The following is a 27689-nucleotide window of genomic DNA, read 5'->3' as shown; positions in this document are numbered from 1 at the left end:
TGTTGCTGTGTCTGTGGTGTAGGCCAGGAGCTACAGCTCTGATTTGACCCCTAGCCTGGAAACTTCCATGTGCTGCAGGTGCAGCCCTAAAAAGACATGTATATATTCTTTTTCTCACATTATCCTCCATCATATTTATCACAACTGGCTGGATATAGTTTCCTGTGCTATACAGCAGGATCTCATTGCTTATCCACTCCAAATGCAATAGTTTGCATCTATTAACCCCAGCCTCCCAGTCCATCCCACTCCCTCCCCCCACCCCCAGCAACCACAAGTCTGTTCCCCATGTCTGTCAGTTTCTTTTCTGTGGAAAGGTTCATTTGTGCTGTAAATTTGTTTCCAGATGTAAGTGATATCATATGGTATTTGTCTTTCTCTTTCTGACTTATCTTAGTATATAGAGTCTCTAGTTCCATCCATATTGCTGCAAATGGCATTATTTGGTTCTTTTTCATGGCTGAATAGTATTCCATTGTGTATATATACCACATCTTCTCAATGTTGTTTCCATGTCTTGGCTATTGTGAATAGTGCTGCTGTGAACATACAGGTGCATGTATCTTTTTCAGTGAAAGTTTTGTCTGGATATATGCCCAAGAGTGGGATAGCTGGGTCATATGGCAGTTCTCTATTTAGTTTTCTGAGGTACCTCCATTCTATTCTCCATAGTGGTTTTACCAGTTTATATTCCCAGCAACAGTGTAGGAGGGTACCCTTTTCTCCACACCCTCTCCAGCATTTGTTATTTGTTGACTTGTTAATGATGGCCATTCTGACTGGTGTGAGGTGGTACCTTATATAAGTTTTGATTTGCATCTCCCTAATAATCAGTGATGTTGAGCCTTTTTTCGTGTGCTTATTGGTCATCTGTATATCTTCTTTGGAAAAATGTCTACTCACGTCTTTTGCCCATCTTTCAATTGGGTGGTGGTTGTTTTTTTGTTTGCTTGTTTTTATTTTTTGCTGTTGAGTTGTATAAGTTCTTTGTATATTTTAGAGATTAAGCCTGGTACCAAAACAGACATACAGACCAATGGAACAGAATAGAGAACCCAGAAATAAACCCAGACACCTGCAGTCGATTAATCTTCAGCAAAGGAGGCAAGAATATAAAATGGGAAAAAGACAGTCTCCTCAACAAGTGGTGCTGGGAATACCGGACAACCACATGTAAATCAATGACACTGGAACACACTCTCACACCATGCACAAAAATAAACTCAAAATGGCTTAAAGACTTAAGCATAAGACAAGACACCATCAAACTTCTAGAAGAGAACATAGGCAAAACATTTTCTGATATTAACCTTCAAGTATTTTCTTAGGTCAGTCTCCCAAGACAACAGAAATAAAAGCAAAAATAAATCAAACTGACAAGCTTTTGCACAGCAAAGGAAACCATGAAAAACAAAAACAAAAAAGACAACCTACAGAATGGCAGAAAATAGTTTCAAATGATGTATTTATTTATAATTTCCAGTATTTTTTTTGTTGTTGGACTCTTGAGGGCTTCCTGTATATAAAATTGTATCACCCACAAATAGTGGCAGTTTTACTCCTTTCTTTCCAATTTGGATGCCTTTTACTTCATTACCTTTCCTAATTATTCTATATAGGACTTCCAATACTATGGTGAATAAGAGTGGTGAGAGGGGGCATCCTTGTCTTTTTCCTGATTTTATAGGGATAACTTTCAGTTACTCACTATAGAGTATGTTGTTAGCTGTGGGCTTGTCATTATGGCCTATTGTGTTGAGGTACATTTTGTCTAAACCTAGTTTATTGAGAGTTTTTATCATAAAAGAGTGTTGAATCTTGTCAGGTGTTTTTTTTTTTCCTACATCTATGTAGAGGATCTGTGGTTTTATCCTTCATTTTGTTAATGTGGTGTATCACGCTGATTGGTTTATGGACGCTAAGCCATCCTTGCATCTTTGGAGTGAATCCCACCTGATTATGGTGTATAATCCTTTTACTGTAACTTTTTTTTCATTTTTAAAGTATCCTTGATTTACAGCAAAGTGACCCAATCACAGTTCCCTGTGATGTGCAGTCGGGCCCCATTGCCATCCACTCCAAAGGTAATAGTTTGCATCCAAAAACACCAAACTGCCCGTCCATCCCACTCCCTCCCCCTTCCCCCTTGGGAACCGCAAGTCTGCTCTCCTTGGCTGAGGGATCTGTTTCTGTTTTGTGGGTAGGATCATCTGTGCCATATTTTAGATTCCGCAAGTAAGTGATGTCGTATGGTATTTGTCTTTTTCGTTCTGGCTGACTTCACTTAGGATGCAAATCTCTAGTTCCATCCATGTTGCTGCAAATGGCATTAGTTTGTCTTTTAACTGCTAAGCAGTATTCCTTGCATATATGTACCACATATTAATCCATTCATCTGTTGATGGTCATTTAGCTTGTTTCCGTGTCTTGGCTATTGTGAATAGTGGTGCCATGAAGTAGGGGTGCATGTAGCTTTTTGAATGAATGTTTTGTCAAGGTATATATACCCAGGAGTAGGATTGCTGCATCATATGATAGCTCTAAATTTAGTTTTCTGAGATTCCTCCATCCTTTTTTTCCATAGTGGTTGTACCACTTTACATTCCCACAAAGAGTGTAGGAGGGTTCCCTTTTCTCCACACCCTCTGCAGCCTTTGTTATTTATTGACTTGTGAAGGATGGCCACTCTGACAGGTGTGATGCGGTACCTGACTGTATTTGGATTTGCACTTCTCTAATGATTAGTGATTTTCAGCATTTTTCCATGTGCCTGTTGGCCATCTGTATGTTTTCTTTGGAGAAATGTCTATTCAGGTCGTCTGCCCATTTTTAAAATAGGGTTTTTTGGGGGTTTTGTTGTTGTTGAGTTATATGAGTTGTTTGTATATTTTGGAGATTAGGCCCTTATCTGTTGCATCGTTTGCAAAGATTTTCTCCCATTCTGTGGGTTGTCTTTTCATTTTTTTAATGGTTTCCTTTGGTGTGCAAAAGCTTTTGAGTTTAATTAGGCCTCACTGGTTTATTTTTTTCTTTATTGTCATTCTTCTAGGAGATAGATCAAACAAGATGTTGCTGTGATTTATGTCAAAGAGCCTTCTGCCTGTGTTTTCCTCTAGGAGTTTTATAGTATCTGACCTTGTATTTAGGTCTTTAGTCAATTTGGAGTTCATTTTTGTGTAGGGTTTTAGAGAGTGTTCTAATTTCATTATTTTCCATGTAGATTTCTAGTTTTCCCAGCACCATTTATTGAAGAGACTATCTTTCCTCCACTGTATGTTCTTTCCTCCTTTGTCATAGATTAGTTGACTGCAGGTGCTTGGGTTTATTTCTGGGCTATCTATCCTATTCCATTGATGTATGTTTCTGTTTTTGTGCCAGTACTGTATTGTCTAGATAACTGTAGCTTTGTAGTATTTTCTGAAGTCAGGGAGTCTGATTCCTCCATTTCTGTTTTTCTTTTTCAATATTTCTTTGGTTATTCGGGGTCTCTTGTGCTTCCATACAAATTTTAAAATATTCTGTTCTAGTTCTGTGAAGAATGTCCTTGGTAATTCGATAGGGATTGCATTGAATCAGTAGATTGCCTTGGGTATTATCGTCATTTTGACAATTTGACATACTGATTCTTCCAACCCAAGAGCATTGCATATCTTTCCATCTGTTTGTGTTATCTTTGATTTCTTTCATCAGTGTCTTATAGTTTTCAGAGCGTAGGTCCTTTGTCTCTTTAGGTAGGTTTATTCCTAGGTATTTTATTCTTTTTGATAAGATGGTAAATGGGATGGTTTCTCTTTCTGGTCTTTCATTGTTAGTATATAGAAATGCAGTGGATTTCTTTGTATTAATTTTGTGTTCTGCAGCTTTGTCAAATTCACTGATGAGCTCTAACAGTTCTCTGGTCCCGTCTTTAGGGTTTTCTAGGTACAGTATCATGTCCGAAGACAGTGATAGTTTCACTTCTTCTTTCCCAATTTAGATTCCTTTTATTTCTTTTTCTTCTCTGATTGCCATGGCTAGGACTTCCAAAACTATGTTAAATAATAGTGGTGAAAGTGTACATCCTTGTCTTCTTCCTAATCTTAGTGGAAATGTTTTCAGCTTTTCACCATTGAGAATGATAGTGGCTGTGGGATTTTCATATATGGATTTTATTATGTTGAGGTAGTTTCCCTCTGTGCCCACTCTCTGGAGAGTTTTTATCAGAAATGGGTGCTAAATTTTGTCAAAAGGTTTTTCTGCATCTATTGAGATGGTCATATGCTTTTTACTTTTCAGTTTGTTGATGTGGTGTATTACATTGATGGATTTGCAAATATTAAAGAATTCTTGCATACCTGGGATAAATCCCACTTGATTATGGTGTATGATCCCTTTAATATATATTTTATGCAGTTTGCTAATATTTTGTTGAGGGTTTTTTAAATCTACATTCATCACTTTGAAAGGTGAAGAGCTGAAAGCTTTTCCTCTAAATTAAGGAACGAGAGAAAATGCTCCCTCTCCCCACTTTTATTCAACCTAGTAATGGAAGTCCTAACCACAGCAGTTAGGCAAGGAAAAGAAATAAAATCCATCTACAATGGACACGAAGAGGAGTTTCTGTCGTGGCTCAGTGGGTTAAGAACACCACTAGTGTCCGTGGGGTTGTGGGCACAGTCCCTGGCCTCACTCTGTGGGTTAAGGATCTGGCATTGTGGTGAGCTGTGATGTAGGCTGGCAGCTACAGCTCCAAATGGACCCCTAGCTTGGGAATTTTCGTATGCTACAAGTGTGGCTATAAAAAGAAAGCAAAAAAAAAAAAAAAAAGGCAAGAAAAAGTAAAACTGTTACTGTTGGTAGATGGCATGATACTATACACAGAAAACCAAAATTACTCCACCAAAATCTATAAATACTAATAGATGAATTCAGTAGAGTTTTAGGATATAAAATCAACATACAAAAAAATCTGTCTCATTTTTATACACTAAAAACAATCTAGTAGAAAGAGAAATTAAGAAAACAATCTCACAATTGCAACTAAAACAACTAAATAATTAGGAATAAATATAACCAAGGAGATTTAAGAAAAAAAAGTATTCTTAAACCTATAAGACATTGAAGAAATAAATTGAAGATGACACAAATGGAAAGAGATCTTATGCCCATGGATTGGAAGAATCAATGTCATTAAAATGTCCATTCTACCCAAAGCAAGTACAGATTCAGTGCAATCCTTATCAAAATACCAACAGCATCTTTCATAGAACTGGAACAAATAATTCTAAAATTTATATCAAAACACAGAAGATCCTGAATAGCCAAAGCTCTTGAGAAAGAAAAATAAAGGTATCGTGTTTCCAGACTTGAAACTCTACTGCAAAGCTCTAGGAATCAAGATGGTGTGTACTGGCACACAAACCAACCCAGAGATGGGTAGAATGGTACAGAGAGCCGTTTCTCAAGGCTCTGACCTTTCCATTCGTATAAGGATAAAAAGTTTCATAACAGAGAAGAACCTTTGTCCTGTTGGAGGCTTATAGGAACATTGTGACCAGACCTATATGGAAAGCTGTAAGAACAAAGGATCCAGGCATTAAAAAGTTTGTGCACCAACCAGCCACAGCTCCCCTTCTAGCATAAAAGAAGACTGAGTTCCAACTCAGGTAAGATGGTTCTTTGGGACAGTAGTCCACCATCTTTGTGGTTTCTCACTTTCCAAATGAAGTTGCCATTCCTTGCTCTAAGACCTCGTCTCTCTGTTGCGTGGTGAGCAGCATGCACTTGGACCTGATAACACATTCCCGAGAATGTTGGCAGAGGAGATGATGTTGGTGTCATGCTGGCTCTGAACTTCTTCAAGGGATGTTGCCTATAGCATGACGAAGCCCAGGCAGCAGAGCATAAAGGTCAGAGCTGAAAGAATAGATCCAATTTGGAGTCAGGTTTGTTCTTCTCTGTTACAAAGATATCGTATGCATATGCACCTTATCCTCTAGGATACATAGTTATGGGCCAGTGTGTCTCTTTCTTTTAATGGGTAATTATTATTATTTACTCTCCACATTGGCTGTAACAATGTATACTCCTTCCAGGGACACGTTGGGATTATAGGCACTCAGTATTTTCTCCCACAACTAACAGTGCCCTTATTCTCTGTTTACCTTTAATGTGGATATAGTAGAATTTTTGAATCCCATTTTCATGACACTGTGGCGTAACACTGAGGTAGGCATTACTGTGAATTTATTTATTTTTTCTGTCTTTTTAGTGCTGCACCTGTGGCATATGGAGGTTCCCAGGCTAGGAGTCGAATCGGAGCTCTAGCTGCTGGCCTACACCCCAGCCACAGTAATGTGGGATCTGAGCCACATCTGCAACCTACACCACAGCTAAAGGCAATGCCAGATCCTTAACCCACTGACTAAGGCCAGGGATTGAACCCACGTCCTCATGGATGCTAGTCAGTGTCATTTCCGTTGAGCCACACCGGGAACTCCACTGTGAATTTTTAAATTGCAGAAGACATATGTGCACATTGGGGCCATCAGTGAGGTGTGCTGCAGCTGGGTTGTTCTCATTTGCACCTCCCAACTGTGCATAGAGCACATCCACACTGGCACCTTGAAGTTGACCAAAAAGAGAGTATTTCCACCAAAGAAACAGACAATTGCCACACTTAGGACTTTTGAAAAATCATATATTTTTAGAGCTGTTTTCCCAGCATACCCACTGACTGTCAACTTCACATGCCACTGTACTCATCCAAACCGCTCTTCTTTCTGGAGAAACTCTACCAGGTGTCCTCTGATGAGAGAATGGATTGTTGGGAAAGTTTTAGGGAGTGATTTTAGATTTATATCTTCCAAACTGGAGATTGTTTTCACCCATTTATTCAGTTATTAAAACAGAGTCTGTGTTCTGGGATGGATGGATAAAGGTCAATAACACACATTAGTGAATGTGGAATTAAAAATAAAGGAACATATATTATATGTAAGTGAAACAACATGAGTGCATATAGTGAGGACCCAAACCTGCCATGTGAGAGAAGACAGGCCATCAGGGAGAGGCGTCCGTGGAGGAGGAGAGCACCTCGGTGTAACAGAGGCAGAGCCCTGCACGGGGACTCCCCAGTCCTCCGCCCGTACCCACACCCCGTCTCTCCCTCCATGGTCTCAGCAGGCAGTTCTCACAACACTGCAGATTCTCTTCCAGAACCTCCTGTGCCCATCGGGTCATTGCCAAGGCTCTGCCACTCTGAACGGTGCCCTGTGGCCTCTGTGCTCAGCTCCTGGCCGCGTCTTGGGTTCCTCCATGGCCGTGTTGAGCCTGGAAGAGCAGAATCCCGAGGCCCAGCAGGATCAGGGCAGCCAAGGCCATCCGGACGAGGTTCCCCACTGTGTAGTCTTGTGGGGGAAAAGCTAGGGGTTGTGGACAGAGAGGTCACAGAGGTGAGGGCAGATCCCAGTCCCCCCAGAATCCTGGGCACAGCCTCCCCTTTATAGGACCTGCACCCCAGAACCCAGCCCCATAACTGAGGATTCCTCCTCCTCACCGCTCGTGGGATCTGGCTGGTTTTGAGATGGGCGGATGGTGTCTGCTGCCCCTGAGAATCATGAAGTGGGGGTGTGAGTGCAGAGTTTCTCCCAGGCTCTGTGTTCTCAATGCTCCCAGTTCTTATAACTTTTACACAGTTCCTTAATGAACCCTGTCTCTACTCTGCCAGGCTCCCTCTGATCTCCTCCAGTGGATTCCTCAGCCTCCCTGTGTTCTTTAAATTCAGAACCTGCTTTTGAATCACTTTGGTTCAGAGGTGGTGGTGCCTCAGGCTCTCAGGATTAGTGAGAAAAGTGGTCTCTCAGTACAGAAATAATTGAGTGCGGTGTGTTCTGTGTTCAGTCTGAGATGCAAAACCCTAGAATCTATTCTCCCACATCTGAGAGTTCCCACTGATTCATTAGCCAAGGATCCAGGACTCAGAGATGTGATGCTGTAGTCAGGGGCAACTGAATGTCCTCCTTTGTGGAGCACCCCGTTTCCCCTCCTTCATTACTGTGTCAGACATTTCTTAAGACAGAACCCTGGGTTGACTGAGAAAAGGCAGGCAAGGGTCCCCTTACCTGAGACCACGAGCTCCAGGGAGTCACTGGGGTGTGACAGCAGGTAGGGGTCACTGCTGAGTGAGCCGTAGCACCTGTAGGTCCCCCTGTGGGCCGAGGTCACAGGAGTCATGGAGAATTGGGCCTGAAACTGCTGACCATAGTATTTTGATCTAAGACACAGGGGAGCATTGGCTGCCCCCTCCTTGGACAGAAGGAAGGTGTCTATCGGACTCCATGACCAACACAGCAGCGTCACGTTATCTCCTGTGGCCACCGAGGGGCCCGGGTGCACCAAGAGGGAGGGTGTGTCGGGGAGCTGTCCTGGAGAGAGGGAGGGGATGAGGAGCTGCCGGCTGCCTGGTTCTGAACTGAGACACGGCAGGACCTCTCTGAGACGCTCATCTGTGTCTGTGTTTCTCTGAGCCTCTCCATCCCCCCAACCCCCTGTCTGTCCCTCCCTCCCTGGGGACCCCTCCCCCTGGTCCCAGCATCCCCCCTGGGGCTCCCCCAGCAGGGCCTATGCAGAGTGTGGGTCCCCGCCTGACCCGCTGGCTCCTCACCTGCCACCAGGATGTCCAGGGGGTCACTGGGGGCCGACCACAGGGAGGAGAGGTTGTGTCCACCGTAGCATCTATACCGGCCCCCATGGAGGCTGCTCACCTCACTCAGAGGGAAGTGGGCCTGCGAGAGCCCAGCCTGGGGCTGCCAGGCAGGGCGCTGGGGGAGGTCCCGTGCCCCCTCCTTGGCCAGAGCGAACCTGTCGTAGCTGATGGCAGAGCGACACTGGAGGGTCAGGCTCTGTCCAGAGGCCACGACAGGGCCCTGCGGGGTCAGGAGGGAGGGCTTCCCAGAGCCCCCTGGGGAGAGAGAGCCCTGGGTTAGGGGCTGCTTCCCCCATGACCCCCTTGTCCCTCCTGGCCCCCAGGTCTCACTGTCTCTCACACTCTGGGTTCTGGTCCAGGAGCCCCACCCCCTGAGCCTCCCCCTCACATGGGGCTCTGCTCTGAGCCAGGCCCCCAGGGACCTGCCTGAGGCCTCAAAAGCCTCTGGGACCAGGCTGGGCCCCCCTCACCTGAGACCAGGAGCTCCAGGGGGTCACTGGGGTGTGACCACACCTGGGGTTTGTCTCTGAAACAGCCATAGCATCTGAAGGTCCCCCTGTGGCTGGGGGTCATGGGGCCCACAGGGAACAGAGCCCGGGTCTGCCCATTGGCACGTTGCTGTGTGTCCAGGGTCCAGGAGGACTTGTGTTCTCCTTCCTTAGTCAGAATGAACCTGTCATATCCGTCCTGTGAGCCACACTGGAGGGTCACGTTCCCTCCTGAGGCCACCACAGGGCTGGGCAGGGCTGAGAGGGTAGGTTTTCTGTGGGCTCCTAGGAGAGAGGGAGGCAGCTTGTTACATGGGGCTCACAGCCCCTGAGCTCCCCCAGGGCTGGGCTGTGAGAGGGACCCACCCTGAGAGCAGACCCCTGCCTGAGGGTAGAGCCTGAGGCTGGGCCCCCTGAGTGTCCTCTCACCTGTCACCACCAGCTCCAGGGCGTCACTGGGCTCTGACCTGCCAATGGGACTGTGACAGGAACAGTGGTATCTCCCTGCATAGTCCTTTGTCATGTGTGCAATGGAGAACTTGATGTTGTCCCTTGGCTCCTGTAGGCTCTGTGTGTCCAATGGCTCTATGTGTCCCTCTGTATACAGATGGCACTCCTGGGCCTCCAGGTTCCCCTGACACCATATGGTCACAGGGTTCCCCCAGGTGACCAGAGGGCCTGGCTCAGCCCAGAGGGTGGGTTTGGGGAGGGTTCCTGGGAGGAAGTCAGAAGCTGAGTCCAAGGACCTCCCCACCCCTCATTCCCCAGCTCAGCCCAGCGCTCCTCTGGGTTGCACCACCATCATCCTAGAATCTCTGAGCCCACCACCCTCCAAGTTCCCAGAGCTGAAGTAAGAGGTGGGGACATGGCAGCCCAGGGAGGACTCACCTGTAGGGTTCCGGGTCCTCTGGCCCAGACTTAGCCCTGGAAGAGAGTTCCTGTGAGAGATTTGCCACCAAATGTGTAGGCTCATATTCTTCCCATCAGGACCCCAGTCTTCCTGAACCACATGAGCTGAGGTCCCCCACGAACCAGGGGTGGTAAGCATCCCCATCCCCTCCTGCTCTCCCCCTCCCTGCTCTGCAGAACTGACCAAGGCAGAGAAGAGCAGAGAGGGTGGAAATCATAGCTCCAGCTCTGAGCACTCCCTCCCATGCAGATAAGGAGACCACAGGCCCTGGAGGACAGACAGATGCACAGGATGTGGTATGTCAGGGGCTGCAGCTGCCCACCTGTGTTCCCACAGCTGTGGACCCACAGCAAGGGGACTGCAGGCCCTCTGGAGGCATCTCAGCCCAGATCTGAGGTCTCATCTGACTCCTGACTGTTTTTGCCTGGCCTGAACTCCTGTTCAGAAAGGGCAGGGACTCAACTTCCCATCCTGAGTCAGCCCCTGATGGGTGTCTCTAAATAGAACTCAGAACTTACTTTCCAAGTGCCTCCCAAATGGAATGTACTTCTTGTCTTTGGTCAGTTCATCAAGAAATCATTACGGAGCACCAATTATGTACAGGGCATTAGTGCCACACACCAGAAATACATCCGTGATACAGCTAAGCTCATTTGCCACATTTGGGGAATTCAGATTTGCAGAATATGTGTATCAAACACTAATATTCAGTTATCTTTTTAAAGGAAAAATATGGAGAAATATGAGAATAACTAGGGCTCATGTCTAGCCTGTGATTGTGAGAGTAGCTGTTTGAGAAGGATGGGAGTGAGAACATTCTAGAGATGAAAGGACATTCTATAGAACCCTAGAGACACAGAGACTGTCTGAAGGAGAGGAGACGAGGAGGAGGTGCTTGTCATGCAATGTCCACCATGCAAGGGCTTTGACTTTTATATTTAAGAGAAATGGGATAGATAAGCAAAAGACTGTATGATAGGAAAATTTTATTGAGCTCATATTGGCTGCTATATAGCAAGTGGAAAGGAGATTATACTTAAGTTTTTTTCACTTAAAAAGAATAGTTCAACTCCAATTACTCCAAAACTGGTGTGTCAGCCAGTATTCTAAATCATTTACGTGGATTTCTCATATTATACCCACATACTCCTTAATGAGACAAAAATGCATTAACAGGCGATGTAAATGATAGAGTTTCCCTTTATGTCTAGTTTTGACTGGGTGTTGGGAAGGAATTTGTTGTGTACGGGTGTCTTCAGAGAAGCTGATACAGGAAAGAACAGAAGTGTTAAATGCCCATTTTCTTTCTTTCTCTCTCTCTCTCTTTCTTTCTTTCTTTCTTTCTTTCTCTCTTTCTTTCTCTCTTTCTCTCTCTCTTTCTCTCTCTCTTTCTTTTTCTTTCTTTCTCTCTCTCCCCCACCCCATGTGTATTTGTGGTATAACTGTAGGAGTCTGGTTTTGAGGGAAGCAGAAGTGAGAGATGAAGTTGGAGGGTCACATCTGGATGATCATGAATAGCCTTGAGTTCAGATAGAAGACTTTGGAGTTTACCCTGAAGACAGTGAGCACCATGGAAGGATGTTGAGCAGGAAATATTCTGAAATGGACGTTAGAAAGACTGAGAAGTGGAGGATGAATTGGAGACAGGAATGTGGGCCTGGAACTCAGGCCCAGGAGGATGGTGGATGTGACCACATAGGCCAAGCCTGTCCATGTGCAGGCCCTGAGCTGGACTCTATTGATGCCGAAGACAGCAGGGGTCAGAGGGATTCTGGAGGCCAAATGTCTTTTATTGGGTGATTGGCTGAGAGATGTAAGAGTTGAGGAATTGAGTTTGACCTTCACTTCCTGCCTTGGTTGGGTGTAGACACCAGTGGTGCCCTCAGAGATACCGTGAACCGAGGGGTAGGGGATGGAGAGGGCTTGTGGAATTTTGTACAGTACACTTATGCTCTCGTAGGAAAATGCAACTGCTCCTTTTGGTCCTGGAGTGCAGGTCTTACATCTATCAGTGACATGCCAGTATCTGTAAGAAGCAAAATATGATTGTCACCTCAACATGAAGCATTTGAGTCATTTCTGCCTCTTCAGAGCATCCTCTGATGCTGCATGTGGCTCTCCTATTCAAATGATGGAGACTATTCAGGATTCAGACAGGAATGGTCCTCATCAGAGCTCCTAATTGAGAATGGTGACATATGCCTATGTCCCTTCACTTCCATATAGTGAAGTGAGAACAAGAGAGGAAGTAGCCAGCTAAAGACTGCCTTCAGAAGTGGTATTGCCACAATTTAAATCTATCTGTCTGTCTGTCTGTCTGTCTATCTATCTATCTATCTATCTATCTATCTATCTATCTATCTAATCATTTACACACCTATCCTGTTTTATTGAGATATACTTGATGGTTCAAAGTGTATATGTTAATGACTTGACATGCATATATTATGAAGTGATCACACCAAATTTAGTTAATATTCATCATCTCATGTAGATACAAAAACTTTTTTTCCCCTGTGATGAGAGCTTGTAGTATTTATTCTCTTAAAAATGTTCAGATGTACCACACAACAATGTCCATGTGACATAGTGAACATTTGCTCAAATTTCTACCCCTGGTCGATCTGATTAGAGTATTTGCCTTTCAGGAAATACCAGACACCAGTAAGAGGAAGCAGTAAAGAGAAACCAGAACCATCATTACAATTAGGGTCAACAGCTTGCATAGGAGTTTAGCAATGGTCCTCACTCTTGGCATCAATCTCACTATCATAAGTTTTGAGCAATAAAACTGTTTTGCATTTGATTGCAAATATTCGTGAATCCCAAGATGAGGCCAAGGTTTTAGGTCTAGGCCTTATGTTAAATGATCATCACATGGGTTGGGACTTTGGGCTTAAGGATAAAAACAAATGGCAAGTATATAATTATGACAAGAAGGAACATAAATCTTAGCAAGCATAAAACAACAGTACCCTGTTTAAACCCTCAAATCTAGACCTTATTCCCAATGGGATCTATGAGAAGATATTTCTTAAGAGATTGAATCCATGTTCTTGTGATGATATTTATTGGAGCCAAGTGGTCAGTTATCTCATTTTATCTAAGTAGATTTTAACTTCAATGTGATAATAATCTTACATAACAGGAGTTATTGGCCACTACACATATGCCTCCTTTTTCTCCTAAAGTATAATCTATAGAAATTTTGTTGTTTATTACTATTCTGGGTAAAGAATCTAGTGCCTTTTTCTGGGAAGCTACAGCTTGAGTTTCTATTTCCAAACTAAGAAAAATGTAATAGTTACAAGAGGCTATAATGTTGCATTTGGCAGCTGCTAGCAGATACTCTTCTAAGACTGGCTGTTGGTGCCCTTGAGTTTAATATAATTCACAAAATTCAAATCCTCAGTAATACAGGAACACATCTGAATGGCCACTGAACTCTGTTTTGGATGCCTGAAACATAGTTACTCTATTTTGATTATTAAATGCATTCTTTTTCTTAATGGCTAAAGCAGATGTACAAGCATGTTTCATAGGCCATAAAAGAGGCTGTTCTGGTCAGCATACAGTTTAAGCTAAATTCTGTAGAGCCAGAATGACTTCCCCATATTTCAATACATGAAAATTTCTCCTATCATTTCCCCCTTTTAAAATATTTTGATAGAAAGAATTGATGATCAAAAAATACATGTTCCTCGATGCCAGGGTGGATGCTGCCTGCCCTTGGTCCATCATATCCCTCTGTGCTAGGCCTTCTGTATTGGGGTGGAGGTGGATGTGTGTGTGTGCATGCACGCACCTGTGCCTAATTACCCATGTTGGAGGGTAATCAGTTGTTAACAACTAATCCGTTGTTAATCATAGTTAACAAGCTCAAAGGTATCCTAATGGGGAAACATTTTATAGGCTATACTTTTTGTCAGTTATAGTCGTTTGTCACATGAACTTTGTATATGTGCATTTAGAACTAGATTTAAAGTAAACAGTGATACATTTCATGAGTATTTGTACCATGTGACAGCTTTATAGAGAATGTCCTGCTTATGCTGAACATCAGGAGAAATAGGTTAGAAGTGAAACAATAACTTTCTATATTTATAGGGAATCAAATATTTGGTACAGTTTAATTTTACTAGTAGTATGGGTCTTATAGACCTGGTTCAGATTCTTGGGCCAGCTCTCTACCGTTGCTGTCATCTTCTCATCTTTGTGTGGGTGCCTTTTGAAGTCAGCAGTCCTTTCTATATGTCAGTCCAGTGAAAAGGCTCTTCCCAAATGGTAATGATGAATTCAAAAGTTAGTTACCTTCAGTTTTGCTGTGTATGAGTTACTTAAGAATACCTAATAAGGGTCCTTTCATCTAGGTTAGGGAGGGAGTCCTTTATATGATGTATTCTTTAGTGTGTGTAATCCTGTGGTGGCAGGTCATACGGCATCTCATCTTCATTCAAAGATAGATTACTGTGATAATTTTCAGAAACAAGCTTAGAATATCTTTTTAATCATTCAGTTAAACTTTACAATAATGCGACGTAGCATCAAGGACCCATCTTGGATGTAGACAATTCAAAAAAAACCTCAATATACACAAAGATATTGTATTGAAACACAATTATTCTCTCTAAATTATCTTCCTTTCTACCAAATCTAGACAAATTAAGGTGAATTTATTTGTAAAATGTCAAAAGTTTCAATAAACTTGGCCTGATTATTTGCATACGTGTAAGGGATCACATAGGTTCTTTTAAATTTGCTGTGCTGGAATGTTCATAAGGAATCTGAGATTGTAATTTTTCAAGGCATCTCAAGGCCAGGAAAGCTATGTCAAGGACTTGCCATCCAATTTTTCCTGTAATATCTAAAGATTTGGGTGAATTCCTCTTTTTGAGTTCCCCGAAATAGCTTGAGATTCATGCAACTTCTGGGAAGTGGCCTTCCTTATTCACTAGAAAAATCTTCTGGGGCCCCTATAAGTGAAGTAACAGGTTGTTTTTCCAAGAGACTTTATGGTTCAAAAAAGTCCTTAAAGCTGTCTGGTCATATTTGAGTTTATGTATCTTCTAAATGTGACATTTCATTCAAAGCCATGGCAGTATAACCAGTATTTCTAACTGTGTCCTCTATAGAGAGATCAGATTCTTACTGACCTTATGCACATGGCTATATTGTCATTAAAATAGAAATGCTCACTCACAGTAGCAGCAAGAAACAAAGCCCCAGCATGTCTTCATTTCTGATGATTCTGACATTTCTCTTAGTAAAACAATTCTTTGGAGTTAAGTTCTAAGCCAGTAGGTGGAAACAGATTACAGAAAGAGGCCAGTGAGCAGTGAAGACTCCATGGAGCGTTGATCTTAACCCCGTTTGCCAGCTCAGTGCATATTGAGGTCTGTGTGGTGTCATCATCTTCAGCTTGCCATTTTGGTTAGCCAAGCAACATTGCACCATCAGTTGATAATTTAAATGGCACAAGTGTCCATCGACAGATGATTGGATTAGGAAGATGTGGTATATATACACAATGGAATACTACTCAGCCACAAAAAAGAACAAAATAATGCCTTTTGCAGCAACACGAATGGAACTAGAGACTCTCATCCTAAGTGAAGTAAGTCAGAAAGACAAATACCATATGATATCACTGATATCTGGAATCTAATGTATGGCACAAGTGAACCTTTTCACGGAAAAGAAACTCATGGACTTGGAGAATAGACTTGTGGTTGCTGAGGGGGAGTGGGAGGGAGTGGGATGGACTGGGAGCTTGGGGTTAATAGATGCAAGCTATTGCTTTTGGAATGCATAAGCAATGAGATCCTGCTGTGTAGCACTGGGAACTATGTCTAGTCACTTATGATGGAAAATGATAATGTGAGAAAAAAGAATGTATACATGTATGTGTAACTGGGTCACCATGCTGGACAGTAGAAAAATAAATAAATAAAAGGTAAAAGTAAATAAATAAATAATAAAATAAATGGCACAAGACTCTCAAATCCGTTGTTTAAGTGAGACGTCTGGTGGGTCACTTTAGGCTGGGTTATGCTTCAGTGGGCATGCTCTCCCTCCACATCTCAGTGGATTAGCATAACACATGCAAAGACTGCTCCAGATCCTATCTACATCCATTTGGTGATCTAGAGTGGCACTTTCCAATAGAATTTTCTGTGGTGAAAGACGTTTTCTATCTCTATTTGGTCCAGCACCATCGGCCACTGGCCACATGATGCTATTTGGCACTTAAAATGTGCTGAGTGTGACTGATGAACTGAATGCTTTGTTTTATTGTAAGTGTATAGTCATGGCCTATAATGTGTGGTTGGGTCACTATCTTACTGCACAGATGCAAACTGATGGAAATGACAATCTCATGTTTTTGCACTTGGAACCATATCATCTTCTGTCTACATAGATGGAAGAGGACATGAAGAAGCATGCGCTAGTTCTTTAAGACGTCACCTGGCCGTGATGCGCATCACCTCTGGTTGAAGCCCATTGACCAGAACAGCCACCCAACCTTGCCCACCTGTAGACCGTGCCTGGGGGCTGTGGTCAGAAAGAGGAGGAGAGCTGGAAAATGTGGTGATCAGGAACTATATCATAGTCCTTTTAATTTTATGTCATGCAGGGAAAAATAAGAGAAAGTGCCATGGTATAATTTTGGCTTAAGCAAGACAATTCACAGCTTCAAGAAAAAGAGAACTCCATGAGAGTGGTACTAGAAGCCAGAACACAGAGAGACAGCGAATTCTTTCTAATAGAAACACCATAGGGCCAACTGTGAGAACTCTGCCTTTCCAGATCCCCTTGGATCACAAGGAGTCAGTGTGGGATCCCAGGGCATAACCATGGACTTGCTTCCAGTCGTTTAGAGCTAGGATAGTCTAGTAGTGAATCACCATATTAGGCTTGGTGACATGACACTTCAAAGAAGGAAGGAGAAGGGAAAAAATATATCTCTCTTTTCAGATCCCGTCTCTCTCTGGAGCCCTTCCGTTTCGTCCGTCACCCCTCCCAGCTTCACAACTTGCTGGCTGTGGAACCTCAGACAGGTGACCTCTACTCTCTGGGTGAAGACTTCGAGAGGGGAAGCAAGGGAAATGCATGGGGCGATCAAAGCAACCCCAGGTTGGGATCGGACATGACTATGGTCAAGGACAAAATGAGAGATTTTGCTCGTAGTTCCTCTGTAGCATCCAAACGTCTTCTGTCCTTGGACTCAGAAAACTGATTTTTATGGCTTCCTGCCTGCCCTTCCTTACTTCTCTTCATCCAAGGAAAGGACCTAATGCTCCCCTCTTCTCAGCCCAGATGCCCAGTGACTCTGCTTTGCTGTACTTTATGACAAGCAGCTTCTCCCATTTTTCTTTTTTTTAACCTCAAAGACATTTATTGTTAAGGAGTCTTGTGGGTGGTCAGCTCAACAGGGTAATCAAGGTATCAGAATTTTTCTGTCATTTTTTTAACTTGAAGAATTTTATTATATTTATGATTGTACAGCCATTATCACAACCTATTTTTAGAACATTTCTCTCCCAAACCCCCAGTCCATCCCCTCCCAACCTGTTTCCTTTGGTAACCATAAGTTTTTCAAAGTCTGTTCATCTGTTTCTGTTTTGCAGAGAAGTTCATTTATCCTTTTTTTAGACTTCAGGTTTAAGTGATAACATATGATGTTGGTGTCTCACAGTCTGACTAACTTCACTTAGCATGATAATTTCTAGGTCATTCCATGTTGCTGTAAAGGACATTATTTCATTCTTTTTTATGGATGAGTAATATTCCATTGTATATATGAACCCCAACTTCCTTATCCAGTCCTCTGTCAATGGACATTTAGGTTGCTTTCATATCTTGGCTATTGTATGTAGTGCTGCAATGAATGTTGGGGTACATGTATCTTTTTGAGTCATGGTTTTCTTTGGATAGATGCCCAGGAATGGGATTGCTGGATCATATGGTAATTCTATTTTGAGTTTTTTGAGGAATCTCCATACTGTTTTCCATAGTGATCACACCAATCACACCAATGCACATCCCAACAGTGTAAGAAGGTTCCCTTTTCTCCACACCCTCCTTTGTATTTATCGTTTGTAGATTTTTTTGATAGTGGCCATTCTGACTGGTGTAAGGTGGTACCTCATAGCAGTTTTGATTCACATTTCTTTAATAATTAGTGTTGTTGAACATCTTTTTTTTTTTTTGTCTTTTTGTCTTTTCTAGGGCTGCACCCACAGCATATGGAGGTTCCCAGGCTAGGGGTCTAATCAGAGCTGTAGCTGCAGGCCTATGCCAGAGCCACAGCAATGCGGGATCTGAGCCACATCTGTGACCTACGCCACTGCTCACAGCAGCGTTGGATCCTTACCCCACTGAGCGAGGCCAGGGATCAAACCCGCCACTTGTGGTTCCTAGTCAGATTCGTTAACCACTGAACCACAATGGGAACTCCCTAAACATCTTTTTATGTGTTTTTTTGGCCATCTGTATGTCTTTTCTGGAGAATTGTCTGTTTAGGTCTTCTGCCCATTTTTTGGATAGGGTTGTTTGTTTTTTTGATGTTGAGCTACAGGAGGTGTTTATATATTTTGAAGATTAATCCCTTGTCAGTCGATTCATTTGCAAATATTTTCTCCCATTCTGTGAGTTGTCTTTTCGTTTTGTTTAGGGCTTCCTTTGCTATGCAAAAACTTTTAAGTTTAGTTAGGTCTCATTTGTTATTTTTGTTTTTAATGGTCATTACTGTAGGAGGTGGATGTGAGAAGATAAGAATTCTTCTGTCTTTTCATTCTCTCCTTTCTTTAGCTTGTTGTATTTCCATATGCTTGGTTTTTGCCTGCTAGTGGCAAGATGGCCATTGCAGCTCCAGGTATCACATCTGTGTTTAAGCATGAAGGAGGAAGGCACCCTGTCAGCACACTCAGCTTTTGTGTCTGTCCCCCTGCAGTTTTAAAAATCAACGTAAAATCCATATGATATCACTTACATCTGGAATCCAATATATGGCACAAATGAAACTTTCCACAGAAAAGAAAATTGTGGCCTTGAAGAATAGACTTGTGGTTGCCAAGGGAGAGGGGGAGGGAGAGGGGTGGATCGGGAGCTTGGGGTTAATAGATGCAGACTATTGCCTTTGGAATGTATAAGCAATGAGATCCTGCTGTGTAGCTGTAGGAACTATGTCTAGTCACTTATGATGGAGCCTGATAATGTGAGAAAAAAGAATGTATACATGTATGTGTAACTGGGTCACTTTGCTGTACAGTAGAAAATTGACAGAACACTGTAAACCAGCTGTAATTGAAAAAAAAATTTTAAAAATCCGGATAAAATACACATAACATAAAACTTACCATTTCAACCATGTTAAAGTGCACAGTAGATATTTGCATGTGATACCTTCTTCCATCTCCTCACTTTTCAGTCTGTATGTGTCCTTAGGTCTGAAGTGGGTCTCTTGAAAATAGCATATGGGTCTTGTTTTTGTATCCGTTCATCCAGTCTGTGTCTTTTGATTGGAGCATTTAATCAGTTTAAATTCAATGTAATTATGGATAAGTGTGTTCTTATTGCCATTTTCTGAATTGTTTTGGATTTGCTATTTTAGGTCATTTTTCTTCCCTTCTTTTGTTGTCTTGTGATTTGCTGACTATCTTTAGCATTGTATTTGGATCGCTTTTTCTTTTTTATGTGTGTGTCCATTATAGTTTTTTGATTTGTGGTTCCCATTAGACTTATATGTGCAATCCAAAACATGGCACAAATGGGAGTTCCCGTCATGGCTCAGTGGTTAATGAATCCGACTAGGAACCATGAGGTTGTGGGTTCAATCCCTGGCTTCGCTCACTGGATTAGGGATCCGGTGTTGCTGTGAGCTGTGGTGCAAGTCACAGATGTGGCTTGGATCCCACGTTGCTGTGGCTGTGGAGTAGGCTGGCAGCTGTAGCTCCCATTGGACCCCTAGCCTGAGAACCTCCATATGCCATGGGTGTGGCCCTAAAAAGACAAAAATAAAAATTAAAGTTAAAAAATTATAAAAACATGGCACAAATGAACCTATCTATAAAACTGAAAAAGACACACAGAGAATAGACTTGTGGTTGCCAATGGGGAGAGGGGAGGGATCAGGATGGAAGGGGAGTTTGGAGTTGGTAGATGCAAAATATTACATATAGAATGGATAAGCAAAGAGGTCCTACTGTACAGCCCAGGAAACTATATCCAGTCTCTTGGGATAGAACATGATGAAAGGTAGGATGAAAAAAAAGAATGTATATATATGTCTGACTCAGTTACTATGCTGTATAGCAGAAGTTGACACAACACTCTAAATAAACTATACTTTAATAAAAATACAGTAATAAAATAAATCCTGAGGAGCATCAAGATGGTGGAGGAGTAAGACATTGTGCTCACCTTCTTCCACAAACACATTAAAACACGTACACACACACACACACACACACACACACACACACACAATCTACATGTAGCATGATTCACACAGAAAATCTACTGAATGCTGGCAGAAGAATTTTAACCTCCATAAAGGGCAAGAAACCCTCCACATAACTGGGTAGAGAAAGAGAAAAAAGAATCAGGACAGGACTAGCACTCCTGAGAGGGAGCTGTTAAAGAGAAAATGAACCCACACCCTGGGAAGCCACCTTATTGATGGAGAGATCAGCTGAGATGGAGGGACCACAAAGTTGCCGAGAAAAGTCTGGCACCAGACTGCAGAGGGCAAAAGCACAGTGAGAGCTTCACAGATCATCTGCACCACTGTTCTAGACACCACAGCCTGAGACACTCACATGGGGCTGAGTACTGAGACTCAGGCTCTGGAGGTCAGTTCTGGGGAGAGGAGTAGGGTTGGTTGAGTAGAGTCAGCCTGAGGGGCTAGGGAGCAATGTGCCACGGGCTGGGGGTGGAACACCACAGCCAAGGGAAGCTGAGAGGAGGTCGGGGCCCACAGGAAAAGTGAGGCACCGTTGCTGGAGAAGGCAAGAGGAGGAGGAGCAGACCACCATGGGAATCTTTTTCCCTGTGTACACATGGACTCTCAGAGGGTGGGGTGCTTCTGGCCCAGGCTACAGGTGAAAAGAAGCCATTTGTTCATGCTGTGGGAGACCCAGCCCCTCTTGTGAGGGCTGTGGGAGACGGGGCACCTCTTGTGTGGGTTAAGGGCACCGGGGGGCTAAGCACAACATGGCACTTCTTGAGTGATCTACAGGCAGCAGGGAAAAACCACAGCAGTCATCTCAGAAACCAGAGCGAGGCATGGCCTGCCACCACTAGGGGTCTGTGAATAGGCTGCAGCTGTGGCCCCAGTCACCTCAGAGGTGAGCAAAAAAAGAGGGGACTGCAAACAAGCACCACCCACTGTTGCTCTCACTCCCCTGGGAACATACCTGCCTTACTACTGCCACTGCCAAACACTCTGGGCAGCGCCCACATACCTCATCACTGTCACTTCCCAGAACCCTGCAACTAGGAGCAGCATGTGCAGCACTTCCTGCGTGGGGTAAATGGGATGGGGGTGCTTTCTGTGTGATCTACAGGTGGTGTGGGAGAACCACTGCCGTTATCTCTGACTCCAGATGTGGGCATGGGGACAGGCACCACTTGTGGCCCCAGTCACCTCAGAGGGCACCACAGAGGAGGGCATTGTGACCCAAAACCACCTTTTGTTGCTCTCCCTCCCCTGGGAACTGAGAAACCCTGCCAGTGCCACTGCCAAATGCTCCAGGCATTGCTTAAATCTGCCTGAGGCTCATTACCACTTCCCAGGGCCCTGCAACTAGGAGTAGCCTGTGCCATCTTTCTGCAGGTCCTTGCTACTGTCAAGGGCCCAGCAACTAGGCCACTGACTACTGGCCCTACCCATTGCCTCCTTCTCCCTGGAAACACACTCAGCACCCTGGGGATAACAGCCTGCGCACACCAAAGTAAGAGACAGCAAATATCCAAACTCCCACTCCAAAAATAAATAGTAACCCCCCACAAAATACAAAGGGGTGCTCTTGCATAGAAGTAGCCCACCAAGACTACAGTTTGGTTTCCCTAAACTCACAGAAAAAGAAAAACATAAGAAAATGAAGAAACTCAGGAACCATTCCCAGTTAAAACAACAGGAGAATTCACCTGAGGCAGCAAATGATGAAATAGACCTCTGCAGTCTAATAGACACTGAGTTCAAAAAGGATATGATGAAAATACTGAAGGGATTAAGGGTAAATATGAAGGAATTAAGAGCAGATATAAATAGTAATGCAGATTACTTTAGAAAGGAACTGGAAAATATAAGGAGGAACCAATAAAAATTAGAAAATTCATTTGCAGAGGCACAAACTGAGTTAAAGGCACTAAAGTGTGGAATGCATAATGCAGAGGAACGAATTAGTGACTTGGAAGATAGACCAATGGAAATCACCCAATTAGGACAGAAGACAGAAAACCAAATGAAAAAACATGAATGCAATATAAGAGATTTATGGGATAATATAAAGCAGGCCAATCTATGCACAATAGGGATTCCAGAAGGAGAAGAAAAAGAAAGGGGGATTGAAAATATATTTGAAGAAATTGTGTCTGAAGACTTTTCAAATCTAGAGGAAACATATCAAGATACAGGAAGCACAGAGGGCCCCAAACAAGTCGAACCCAGTAAGGCCCCACCAATACATATTATAATAAAAATGGCAAAAGTTAAAGAGAGGATTCTAAAGGCAGCAAGAGAAACACAAAGCGTTAATTATAAGGGAACCCCCATAAGTCTCTCAGCTGATGTCTCTACATGGAGACGAAACAACATGCTACTAAAAATATCAGTGGGTCAATGAGGAAATCAAAAAGGAAATTTAAAAATACCTCAAGACAAATGATAATGAAGACACAATTATTCAAAATCTGTGGAATGCCACAAAAGCAGTGCTTAGAGGAAAGTTCATAGTGACGCAGGCCTTCCTCAAGTGAAAGAAAAATCTCAAATCAACAACCCACCACCTAAATGAATTAGAAAAAGAAGAACAAACAAACCCTAAAGTCAGAAGAAGGAAGGAAATCATAAAGATCAGAGAGGAAATTAATAAAATAGAGATTCAAAAAATAACAGAAAAAATCAGTAAAACCAAGAGCTTGTTCTTTGAAAAGGTAAACAAAATTGACAAACCTCTGGCCAGGCTCACCAAGAAGAGGAGAGAAAAAACCCAAATAATAAACAAAATAGGAAATGAAAAAGGAGAACTCTCAATGGATACTGTGGGAATATAGAAAACCGTGAGAGAATACTATGAACAATTTATATGTCAACAAATTTGACAACCTAGAAGAAATGAACACATTTCTAGAGACAGCCCACTGAAACTGAATCAAGAAGAAATAAATCAACTGAACAGACCAATCACTAGAAATAAAACTGAATATATAATAAAAACACTTCCTACAAACAAAAGTCCAGGGCCAGAAGGCTTCACAGGAGAATTCTACCAAACATACAAATAAGAATTTGTACCCATTCTTTTTCAACTTTTCCAAAAGGTTGAAGAAGAGGGAACACCCTCAAAGACATTCTACGAAGCCACCATCACCCTAATACCAAATCCAGGCCAAGATACTACCAAAAAAAATTTTTTTGGTGAATATAGACACAGAAATTCTCAGCAAGATTTTAGCTAACTGAATGCAACAACACATTAAAAAAGGTGGTATACCACAACCAAGTGGGATTTATCCCAAGTTCACAAGGATGGTTCAACATATGCAAATCAATCAACGTCATACACCACATTAACAAAGGAAAAGTCAAAAACCACATGATCATCTAAATAGATGCAGAAAAAGCATTTGACAAAGTCCAACATCTATTCATGATAAAAACTGTTACCAAAATGGGTATAGAAGGAACATACCTTTGTCTTTTGTCTTTTTAGGGCTGCATCCACAGCATATGGAGGTTCCCAGGCTAGAGGTCAAATCAGAGCTGTAGCTGCTGCCCAACACCACAGACACAGCAATGTGGGATCTGAGCCGTGTCTGCATCCTACACCACAGCTCATGGCAACACCAGATCCTTAACCCACTGTGTGAGGCCAGGGATTGAACCTGCATCCTTGTGGATGCTAGTCAGATTTGTTTCTTCTGAGCCACAGCAGGAACTTCTCTCTCTCTCCTTTTTTTTTTTTTTTTTTTTTGTCTTTTGAAACATACCTTAACATAATCAAAGCCATTTACGGCAAATCCACAGCAAATATAATACTCAACAGAGAAAAGCTGAAAGCCTTCCCACTCAAATCTGGATGAAGACAAGGATGCCCACTCTCACCACTTTTATTCAGCATAGTATTGGAAGTCCTAGCCACAGCAATCAGACAAACAAAAGAAATAAAAAGTATCCAAATTGGGAGAGAAGAGGTAAAATTGTCATTCTATGCAGATGACATGATACTACATAAAGAAAACCCTAAGGACCCCACACCAAAAACTGCTCAAACTGATCAACGAATTTAGCGAAGTAGCAGGATACAATATTAACATTCAGAAATTGGTGGCATTTCTGTATACTAACAAGTATTAGAAAAGGAATACAAAAATACAGTACCTTTTAAAATCATACCCCAGGACTTCCCCTTGTGGTGCAGCAGAAACAGATCTGACTAGGAATCATGAGGTTCGGGTTCAATCCCTAGCCTCGCTCAGTGGGTTAAGGACGCACTGTTACTGCGAGCTGTGGTGTAGGTTGCAGACTCACATCTGGTGTTGCTGTGGCTGTGGTATAGGCTGGCAGCTGCAGCTCCAATTCGACCCCTAGCCTCAGAACCTCCATATGCCACAGGTGTGGCCCTAAGAAGACAAAAAAAAAAAAAATACAGCAGTGTTAAGTATATTAATTATGTTGTACATTACATCCCTGATACTTATTTGTCTTATAATTGGAAGTTTCTAATCTTTTGATTGCCTTCTTTCAAGGCTCTCAGGAGTCAAAATACCCGACACTGCTCACCCATCTATGAGTGGGAAAGATTCATTCTAACTGGTCAGTGCCTTGGCCCTTTAGTCTCCCTTCTCTGCTCCCATTTCCTCTATGTGCTTCTGTATCTATCCCTAACAGGATCTGTTAGAGAAGCAAGAGGAGCTTCTGTTATATCCTGGAAGCCTCTAGGTTTGTCCATGCTGTTATGTCTATCCACCTTCCCCATCTCTGTAACATGTCATATGTCCCCATTCCCTCCCTCCAATTAGATCTAACTCTCTTTCTCTGCTTGGCTGGGGCCAGCCTGGACTAAGAGGACTGGAGCATTTGCTAAACAGGACCAGAATAGAGTCAGAGAACCAGCTGTGGGGAGATCCAGGGGCAAGGATGGCCAGAAGGCAACAAAGAAACTGGACACAGAAGAGCATGTAATTGGTGCAAGGATACTAGACAATGGACCCCAAGTACAGACTTTGTAGATACTGATCCATGAGAATGGACCCTTGATTTTATGACAAGTTAACCAGCCTCTCTATGAATTGACAATTGGAAATCCATGAGGAAAAACAAGGAATCCCTACCTCATACCATACATATATATTCAATTCTAGATGTCTTAAGATCTAAACATGGGAGATTAAAGATTTTAGAGAAGAAAACAATATATTTAGGATCATGTGATATTGAAAGATTGCTTAAACAAGAAAGAAAAAAAGAAAAAGCATTGACTCTAGAGGGGAAAATAAGTCCCTCCCAAACCCTGAGTTGTATTGAAAGCAGTGGACTAAGGACCCCAAACTGATGACATTTGCAAACTGCTTTCAATTTGTGACAAGGCAAGTAGACCTCAAGTGTCAGCTTTATAAACTTTTGTGGCAACATGAAAATAGGGCTTATTTACCAGTAACATTATTCACAGAACTAGAACAAAATATTTTAAAAATTTGTATGGAAACACAAACGATCCCAAATAGCCAAGGCAATCTGGAAAAACAAAAATGGAACTGGAGGAATCAGGCTCCCTGACTTCAGACTATACTACAAAGCTATAGTAATTAAAACAGTATGGCTCAGTGGAGCAGGGTGGAAAGCCCAGAATTAAACCCATACATCTATGGTCAAGTAATCTATGACAAAGAAGGCAAGAACCTACGGTATAGGAAAGACAGTCTCTTCGTAATTGGTGCTGGGAAAATTGGACAGATACATGTAAATGGGTGAAATTAGAACATTTTCTAACACCATGCACAAAAATAAACTCAAAATGGATAAGATCAGGTACTATAAAACTCCTAGAGGACAGCATAGGCAGAACATTCTTGGTATAATTCACAGTAATATATTTTTTTATCCACCTCCTAGAATGATGAAAAAAAAAACAAAAAACAAAAATAAGCCAATGTGAGCTAATTAAACTTAAAAGCTTTTGCACAGCTTAATAAAGGAAGCCATCAAAAAATAAAAAGACAGGAGTTCCCATTATGGCTCAGTGGCAATGAACCCAACTGGTATCCATGAGGATGTAGGTTCAATCCCTGGCCTCGCTCAGTGGGTTAAGGATCTTTGAGCTATGGTGTATGTCGCAGATGCAGCTTGGATCCCACATTGCTGTGGCTGTGGTGTAGGTGGGCAGCTGCAGCTCTGATTCAACCCCTAGCCTGGGAATTTCCATATGCTGAGGGTGTGGCCCTAAAAAGACAAAAAAAAAAAGGGAAGAAGAAGGGAGTTCTCATCATGGCTCAATGGTTAACAAATCCGACTATGAACCATGAGGTGGCAGGCTCAATCCCTCGCCTCGTTCAGTGGGTTAGGATCTGGTATTGCCATGAGCTGTGGTATAGGTCGCAGACACAGCTGGCATCTGGCGTTGCCGTGGCTGTGGTGTAGGCCGGTGGCTACAGCTCTGATTGGACCCCCTAGACTGGGAACGTCCATATGCTGCAGGTGCAGCCCTTAAAAAAAAAGAAGAAAGAAAAGAAAAGACAACCCACAGAATGGGAGAAATCATTGCAAACTAAACAACTGAAAACCCCCAAAACATATAAATAGCTCATGGAGACATATCAAAAAATAAAAATAAAACATAAAAAAGTGGGCAGATCTAAATAGACATTTTGCCAAAGAAGACAGACAGATGGCCAGACAACACATGAAAAGATGCTCAACGTCACTAATTATTAGAAAAATGCAACTCAGTACTACAGAGAGGTATCACCTCACACCAGTCAGAATGGCCGTCATCAAAACATCTACAACAATAAATTCTGGAGAGGGTGCAGAGAAGACAAGGAAACCTCAAAATGGATAAGATCAGGTACTATAAAACTCCTGATTGGTGGGAATGTAAATTGGTGCAACCACTTTGGAGAACAGTGGAGTTTCCTGAAAAACTAAATATAGCACTACCATATGATCCAGAAATCCCACTCCTGGGCATCTATCTGGAGAAATCCATAATTCGAAAAAATACATGCACCCCAACGTTCGCTGCACCACTGTTTGCAATAGCCAAGACATGGAAGCACCCTACATGTCCATTAACAGAGGAATGGATAAAGATGTGGTATATATATAATCAGCCATTAAAAAAAGAATGAAATAATGCCATTTGCAGCCACAAGGATGGAC

General features: G+C 42.6%; 2 protein-coding genes across 10 annotated transcripts in view; one reads left to right on the top strand and one right to left on the bottom strand.

Moving 5' to 3' along the window:
* Nucleotides 1–27689, top strand: part of GP6 (glycoprotein VI platelet) — a 242993-nt gene that overhangs the window by 184230 nt on the left and 31074 nt on the right. The gene's annotated exons all lie outside the window — the stretch shown is intronic.
* Nucleotides 6663–10878, bottom strand: PIGE-108A11.3 (leukocyte immunoglobulin-like receptor-like). 9 transcript variants are annotated; one of them, XM_084958030.1, is made up of 8 exons: nucleotides 10603–10878; nucleotides 10063–10098; nucleotides 9604–9771; nucleotides 9157–9459; nucleotides 8645–8941; nucleotides 8103–8405; nucleotides 7538–7588; nucleotides 6857–7403 (listed from the first exon to the last, which is right to left on the bottom strand). In XM_084958030.1, the coding sequence occupies exons 3-8, from the start codon at nucleotides 9695–9697 to the stop codon at nucleotides 7267–7269; spliced, it is 1185 nt and encodes a 394-aa protein (XP_084814156.1). In that variant the 5' UTR covers nucleotides 9698–9771; nucleotides 10063–10098; nucleotides 10603–10878; the 3' UTR covers nucleotides 6857–7266.

The sequence above is a fragment of the Sus scrofa genome, chromosome 6 (genome assembly GCF_054392235.1).
Source record: "Sus scrofa isolate SSC_HxYL_T2T_F1_AM1 chromosome 6, Sscrofa_HxYL_maternal_Yorkshire_Landrace_v2.0, whole genome shotgun sequence".
Taxonomy (NCBI): domain Eukaryota; kingdom Metazoa; phylum Chordata; class Mammalia; order Artiodactyla; family Suidae; genus Sus; species Sus scrofa.
This window is presented reverse-complemented; position numbering and strand designations above follow the sequence as displayed.

Excerpts from the sequence above, each read along its gene's own strand:
- PIGE-108A11.3 (XM_013988690.3), bottom strand. The coding sequence starts at position 10,228 with ATGGGGATGCTTACCACCCCTGGTTCGTGGGGGACCTCAGCTCATGTG. Across the intron at positions 9,889-10,062 it reads GAGGACCCGGAACCCTACAG|GAACCCTCCCCAAACCCACC; the intron begins GTGAGTCCTCCC and ends ACTTCCTCCCAG. Across the intron at positions 8,942-9,156 it reads CCTGGAGCTCCTGGTCTCAG|GGGGCTCTGGGAAGCCCTCC; the intron begins GTGAGGGGGGCC and ends CTCTCTCCCCAG.